At 35.4% G+C, this 8,148-nt stretch overlaps 1 protein-coding gene across 1 annotated transcript; it reads right to left on the reverse strand.

Annotated features, from left to right (window-relative positions):
• Nucleotides 1-248: 248 nt before the first annotated feature.
• On the reverse strand, nucleotides 249-1,210 carry LOC124632634. Its single transcript, XM_047167532.1, has one exon. It carries the CDS (start codon nucleotides 1,007-1,009, stop codon nucleotides 323-325), a length of 687 nt encoding a protein of 228 aa, XP_047023488.1. The 5' UTR covers nucleotides 1,010-1,210; the 3' UTR covers nucleotides 249-322.
• Between the last annotated feature and the right edge of the window lie 6,938 nt (nucleotides 1,211-8,148).

An 8,148-nucleotide genomic window follows, 5' to 3' on the forward strand; every position in this document is an offset into this window, starting at 1 on the left:
AGTGTGACTATGCATGTTTGACACATGACATATCTGACATTACTTAGTTTGACATTCTAAAAGGATTTGAGATTTAACAAAATAGGAACGAATAATATTTATTTTCTAGAGGGTAAACTAAGATTAGAATAAAATAAGTGAACTTAAACAACAAGAGATACACGAAGTAACATTACACTAACTAAAATAACAAAATAATCCAAAGGAAAGTAGATCTAAACATCCACTGTGAAGAAAATTGTGGAAAACGTGAGTATAAATATGATAATTACATATTGAGAAATGCCAGTCGTCACATACCTAATGCACAAGTGTTTTCAGATCAATCAGTCGAGGATGCATTAGACTTCACCGGGTACTTCTCCAGAAGCGGTATCAGTTCTTCCAATGAAGAAATCCTATGCCGGGTCCCATCTGAAGTCCTGACGACAATCACACCGTCCTGCGACCAACATGATCGCATACCGAAGTGCTGCCTGGCCTTGGTGAAGATGGACTGCCTGGTCTTAGTCAAGAACTCCTTCACTGAGATTTTGGTCCCCTTCAAGCCAGTCTTCGCCTTCCATACTGCTGTCTTGACATCTAATCCAGAAAACCTCACAAGGATTGGCCTTGGATGATCCTTACCGGGACTGCCGAGCCGATGTGCCAATTTTATACTTGGAACTGCAATGTCTTTGAGACCCAATTTACCATTGAGTATGCTCAATATTGTGGCAGTACAGTCCTCAGTGTCTGCTTCAGGAACTCCTTGGAAAATTAGAGCCTTCCTTCGGTGCCTCATCTCCAGGCCATCAATATGCAGAAGACACTCGGCAATTTGTTTCCTGAGCAATCCAAGGACACTGTAGATGAGCTCTCTAAATGCCCGGAACTCCTCTGCAATCTTAGCCACAGTATCTTTAGCGGGTCCTGCAGCCTGAATTTGTGCACCAAGTTCATCCATCTTCCGGGTGAAGTTCTCCTCAAGACTCCTTTGAACAGATAATATCTCCGAAAGCTGTGACATTCTTGAACACTTCAATTACTGTGCTTTGTGATTGTGAAATAATTTAGTGCTCTTGATTAATTGTTGTTTGGTGATGTGGCAGGTGGTGAATAAATGTGTGCTCAATTATTACATTTACTACTGTGAGTATTAGCAAACTGAGACAGTAATAATTTCTAAAAAAAACTTATAAATACTATTAAATATTAATTTAAAAGGCTCAGAGAATCTGAGAAACGTTTTGACTTTTTGGACACCTACCCCCATAATTTTTCAGTAATGAAATATAAAATAAGCAATTTTTTTAGTAATAATTTCCAAATGATTGCTTTTATATAATAATAAAAGTTCGTAAAAATAAAAAGAGGGCTTCATCTTTGAGACGCAAGATCACGTATTTTTGAACTGAAGGTCAAATAAGCTCAGTCAAAGGGATGCTGAATGTATCTATATTAAATGTGAAATCACCTGGCAAAGTTACTCGTCTGTCTAGGTATAAAACGAGTATTTTTATAAATAGCTAGCCCGATGAATCAATTTTCTCATCTAAAATAAATAACCTACAAACCTAGTTAAAGTCATAAAAACCGCTTTCAATGTTATAAAAATAGACAGAAGTAAATAAAAATTCTAATCAGCTTTAAAAAACCTTTTGACTTTATTACCTACGCAAAAAGCTTCACACACTTATTTTCTCAGTTGATCTCGATTGATAACGAACATTTCTTTACATAAATAAATTATATTTTTTATTTTTTATACGTTACTTACGTCACCAAAATCTACGTCAGTTACGTCACCAAAATCACAAAGCTTATATACGGAACCATTTTATAATGTAGGTCGTGGGTGCACATTCACATAAATTCCTAAAACTGCTGTTTCGTCATCTGTGACTGACATAACATGGAGAATACGTATATTTTTGTCCAAAATATTCAATTTATGTACTGTCACATGTTTTTTACGACTTTTTGTATGTAAAGTTGTAAAATAATGTTCTGCGTACTGAAATCCTAATATCTATGCTAAATATCTATCTCTGCGGGCACAAAAACAAATAATATCACAGAAATTTTAATGGAAATACTTTGAATTTCACTTTTACATTGGCTATACGAATTCGTGACCTTACGTTGGGAAGCAATCAAATACTAATTTCGCTCAAACAATGACGGAAAATTAGAAATGTATTCGTGCGTTAAATGTCAACCATTTTGAATGAGTTTCGGGAACGATCGATGGTAATAAAACTAAATGGTTTGATAATCGCTTGCGGGGCCAAGGGGAAAGATTTTTCGCGACGTTTTATCTCTTCGATTTGGCTTTTGATATAAAATCGACATTGCTGAGTTTCAGGAAAGCTATTTCGACTTGTGATTGGGTATTGCCGCGATTGGGTTTTGCCGTAACAAGAAACGAGTATCGAGCCGAAAAATGTGTAAATCAAATTACGTATTGAGGTTTTGGTCAATCTATTTATGGGCATTTTTTTCAGTTCAGTGTTACTACACATTTTTTCAGTTCTCACGCCATTTTATTGCTGAATTCAATCCTCATTAAAGGACTGTTAAGATGTCTCAAAGCGACGACTTTTAAGGGTAGTTAAATTGCACTTAAACAATGCATAAATGCGGGACAGCTAGTGTTGTTTCTAGCGATAAAACATTTTGTTCAGTAAATCATTATAATTTTAAAGTATTTATAGGCACATTGAATTGTAGCTTGTAAAATAACAGGACTGAAGATGTATCTGTTTATCATGTAAGGAAAACAACGTTATTCTAATATAACGTTTACCTACATCGCCAGTAAGGTTTGAGTATACGACGCTCAGGACATTCATTGGATGTCTGATGATGTTTGTCATGCCTATCGACCGAGCTGGGCTTTTGTTGAGCAGCTAGGCAACGTCCTCTGTCTTTGTGAATGGCTAATATGTCAGGTGTAGTTTGCGTTCCTACTGCCTACACTTCGCTATTCTTTTTGGTATTAGTTTTGTGGAGAATCCTAGTGTTATTGGTATCAGTAGATCGTGAAGCGTGGTGACAGTTGTAAGGTAAGCGATATTTGGCAATTTTTCCACATTAGAAATGGTTATGCGGAAGGAAAACATTTAAGGGAATGACCTTTACTGAAATATGAGTTTCCTTCTACTAAAGCATGTCTCACGCCTCTTGGTCGACTATTTATACTCATCATTAGTTAGTCACTTTGAAGGCGCAACGTGATATTGTTACGAACCAAAATATACGTTCACATCACAACTACGTATTGAATAATTTCTGCCTACAGCTATGTTTCCCTAATAAGTTCCTGTGTAATATAATGAACCCAACACATAGACTCTCTGCCAGCTAAATTTAGAATATTAGCGCCCATAATAGCATTTCCAGGGAATTATGCAGGCTCGTTATGCCAAAGGAACATAAATGTATTTACCGTCACTGACAATGAAGGTGTAAGGTTGAACGTAAGTTACATTTGCTTGTCGAGCCTGATTAAACTTTATTGAGCAACGTTCTACCGGTGACAACCCTTTGTTCTAATTCCGGATATCAGCACCAACTTTACATTTACAATCACAACCGCCTTTATTTCTAGGACATAGTGGTCTAAATCCTTTGTCGGAGGTGTGCCTATTCGTGGGTAACGAGCGTACGTTCGCTTCAAACAATTACGGGGCACGCTCTAATTTTACTATCTGTCGCCCCTGCCGAGTCCAATCTAAAAAATTTGCTCTTGGAAAAAACTGTAATTCGATTTGGAGAAATGACCCTTTTCGAATTTGGCTTTGTAACTTATGTCACTCGGTGTCAGCATGTGACGCGGATTTTGAAACGTATACTAGTTTGATACTGCAGTTTTGGCTTTTACGTCCTTGTTTGTATTCGTGTTGTTCGCTTTGAATGAAGTAAATTGCTGTAAACGCCGTAACAATGAACGCTAACGAAATAATTATGCATACGTTTGCTGAAACGGTGAAAATGTGCTTCCTATTTTTGTGCGGTATGTGATTGTGGAACTCGTTTATTACTTAACTATTCCTACTTTGTAGATTTTTCCCCTTCTATCTTCATCGGATAAGACTGGCAGATAAGCCTTGTATAGTTCATAAAAAAATCATGAGACCCTATGATTACATTGTAAGGTTTTCTAGTTTCAAGCGCCATTAAAACATACAAGTACATATAAAGGAAACAATACAAAAAACAAGTAAGTAGGTAAGCTTTTATCTTATATTTTATGTTAGCTGAAACAAGTGTAGTGCCGTGCCACTGTAACTACTTATGCACCATTTCTTTTTAGTCCAAAAGTTTAGTTGTTCCAACTTTTAAGCGGCACTTTACATCTTAGCTTACAAACCCATTTCGAAAATGTCTTTTCTATTTTAAACAAGTTGTGAATTTTTAGAACGCGTTATGTTGGTGTAATATTAAAGATGTTATCTTTATCTTAAATGTAAATAAGTACGCGTGGAAAGTAGTTCGCACATAACTGTAGGGAGTAATTTGGTCGTTGTTTAGTTAGGCCCTTAAAGTAAAAGGGTGAGAAGGTTAACTTTACAAATGTGTACCAAATACCGATTATGGTTTTCATGTAGTTAGTACTTAAATAAGTTAATTATGATAGATCGCAGGTTTCCGATCTTCAGATTAGAATTAAAACCCAGAGCGAACAATGTACTCGGACTGAGCTTATGCTGTTTTCCTATTCTCGTTACAAAATACCTACCATGTTTCAGTTCATCTTGTGTAGTCCGACGTAAGGAATCTGAACTGCAACTATTTTTGTGACTCACATTTACTTGGAGTCAATAAAAGATTCAATTACGCGTTCCCATAATAAACCTTCTGTCTTTAACTTTCTGGGTAACGATCCCGGTTTCCCCAGATGGCGAGTTTCATCTTATCCCGTCACATAAGTATGGCGTAATAGGCTGTATCTTAACTCCCTAGATAAAAACGTTCTCTCCAAAGTCTTTGTGTAATCTGTTCTTATTATATGCGAACTTTGTGTGTGCCCCTTTATTTTGCTTGCGAGTGTAATAAGGAAGTGTACGTGATTGTTATTAGGTTACCAAATGCAGTACTTTAATTATGATTAAATAAGAACGTGTGTTTTGGAACATTTAACGAAAGCAGGTAACTACTTTAGGAACATGTAGTGTTTCAGAAATATAAGTAAATATTAATAATATTTTTCCAAGATTAAGTATTTATTAAAAATTAAGTGACATCTCAACTAATTGAAATTCATTTTTATTTGACAAGGTTATTAAATTTAAAATGTCAGAGTTATTCAAAAACGCTGTGGCGTGGTACATTTTTATTTTCGCTCATTATGTTGAATTTGTAAAATATCAGATATCTGTAGAAGTAAGAACTTTATAAGTCGTGTAAGGTTTCTGTCTGAAGAGTTTATTAATTTGAGGAATATTGCCCTCTGGCGGGTTTTATTTCGTAGTAATTTTCATGAAGAAAAATAAATATAAAGTGGTTTAGTCTGTTGAACTTTGACCGTTGGATGTAGGTCGATTGTAGGGTTAATTTTCACCTACGTCTGTTACTGTTAAAAATGGGTGTAGTATTCGTTATCATAAAAAAGTATTGAAATTCTGCAGCACTTTCAGGTATTATAAAAGGCAATTTCAGTTACTTATGTCCTCCTAGCAAAACTTTAACATTTTCATAAGTTTGGAGTTGTATTTTACTGAATAACTTGACATGCACAAAGTAAATAGAACACAAAACCTTATCTTACTTCAGTGGTTGGAACATTGGCGTCAAAGAAAAACAACAAACAGCCAATAAATTTCCAATAGCAATTACAGCACTACAATTGCGAAAAAGACACTTTGATAGTCCAAAGCTCATAATACGAAGTTTTCCCATACTTTAATAACAGCTTCACAATGGCATTTGTTCAATTAGTTCCACGGGACGATAGGACATTCCGGATAAAGTTCTCACGATTCCCCATTATAAAGTCCTTTAGAATCGGGACGCGATAAAATTAAATTTCAATATCTTATCTGACATTATAGAGATTTACTTGGATCGCGATGTGAGATCTCTGATGCAAATCGTGGATTAATACGAGCCATCAATCTCTTTTTGGTAGGTATGTTTTGAGTAGGCGGGAAAGAATTTTGAGAGTAAGTATTTGCTTGCATTATATTTTGTCGTATTTTTTTGCAATGTAAAAATGCGTGATACTCATAGCTTTTGAAGTTTTTATATCATTTTGTAAACTTTAAACTAATACATCATTTAACATCTTTTTCAACATTGTAAGTACTGGTTTCCAGAAGCAGTAGGAAGCATCCATCAATCATACCCCATTAAAAACTTAGCAAAAAACATCAACAAGAAACTGAAAAGAATAAACAAGCTGCGATGCAAGACGCCAGGGATTGAAATTATCAAGTAATTTAATAAAACTGGGCGATAAGTCGAGGCGGGCCCACGTCGGCCACTCGCAGATAAAAGGGAGTAAGTTTAAACGAGAAAAGTTGGTAAGATAGCGTTGTGGACAGCCGGGCCCTTGGCGCCCAGGCCGCCCGCCATTGCAATATCATTCTGACAATTGCCGCGGTTTTTACTGACGGCCCGATCATTGTTCTGTTTGTAAGTTTGGTCCTTTTGCTTGATGGTATTGTGAAATTGGGTGCGTTTGTTTGGCTAATGAAGGTAAGAAGGTAGCGAGCAGCGTAATATAATTTTAGGACAAAATAGGTAGGTTTCGAAATTAAGAATTTTAAGGATATCTCTTGGGTAGCTAGAAGCTAAATTAAGAAAAAAATCTATAAAATAAACAGTAGAGTTTTCAATTATTAAAAAAAAAGCTTGATCGAGAAAAATAAACTTTTGAAAATTTTTAACAATATGAATTTGGAATTCAGCATTTAAAATTTTAAATAATTTGCCACAAAAACCTCGGAAAAGTGCGAATTGAAACGAAAAAAGTTTTCATTCGGGTTTAGATACGAAAATTGTATAAATATTTCTGAATCTACATCTTGAAATAGCTTTAATTTTATTCTAGACTCAATTGCCTACACTCCCTTCGTAAAATTAAGAATTTAGTTGAAAGTTAGCTATGCGTCTGCACTGGAATATTACTATTTGCAATATTTTGCAGATTAAGTTTTGTGATCATTTAGATATTCCATTTTTAGATTGATTTTGCATTAAATTAATATTTGTAACAATGTGTTTATGACAAGTCTACTATTTTTCAGCTTCCAGAGTTTCTGTAGATGAATTTATTATCATTGTGTGTAAACGAAGGCTTCCATAAGTTATCATCATCATCTTCCTGCCCTGTTCCCAAGTCATTTGGGGTCGGCGCAACATGTCTTTTTCTTCCATTCCTCTCTGTCAGACGTCATACTTACATCCACTCCCTTCTGCTTCATGTCCTCTTTCAAGGCTTCCATAACTTATATTAAGTTTAATTAAGTATGTTCATTTCAGCCATTACTGTTTGGCTCTCTATGTAGCGTAACCCAAAGGTAATAGTTTAGTCATTTTACTCTTACAATCTTAAAATTATTTTAGCTCACGAATATAAAATTATCGAGAAAATCTCATCGAAAACTAACACATGCCAAACAACTACAGCAAACTCGATCAAGAATTTAGCACTTTTAACCCTTAAGCTCGATACTTCCAATAAGTTAAAACATCAACGAAAATTATAAACTTACACCACTTAATAAGTACAGTACGCCAGTAATTAAGTGTGTCTAAGTTGGCAAGCGATCGACGGAACGCCTTCAGACGGCTGGCTCTAGGGAGCTAAGTTGAATACTTGCTAACTTAACGCGAACTTGTTGATAAGTGACGTGAGGGTGAAGCCGATGGGAGCGAAGAAAAATCGTGTTGAAACAGGGGTAATTAAGTGGGAAATTAATACTAATTGGCTGACGATTCTTGGTAGTTTTTGCTGTTGCGTGTGGTTTGCTTGTATCGTGGACGAGAATAGGTGAAGACGACGACTGTTTAATGATATAGGTATTTATTCTTTTAAAAAAATTGACTAAGAGCCATTAGGTTATTCTTAAGTTATGATCTTTCATGCATTACTAACTATACATATATGGACCGAAAACAAGTGTGAAGGACTAGGCTCAAGGAAATTCTCTTTATCTAAAA

Source organism: Helicoverpa zea, chromosome 8, assembly GCF_022581195.2.
Source record: "Helicoverpa zea isolate HzStark_Cry1AcR chromosome 8, ilHelZeax1.1, whole genome shotgun sequence".
Classification (NCBI taxonomy): Eukaryota; Metazoa; Arthropoda; class Insecta; order Lepidoptera; family Noctuidae; genus Helicoverpa; species Helicoverpa zea.

Coding starts and splice junctions, on each gene's coding strand:
- LOC124632634 (XM_047167532.1), bottom strand. CDS start 1,009: ATGTCACAGCTTTCGGAGATATTATCTGTTCAAAGGAGTCTTGAGGAG.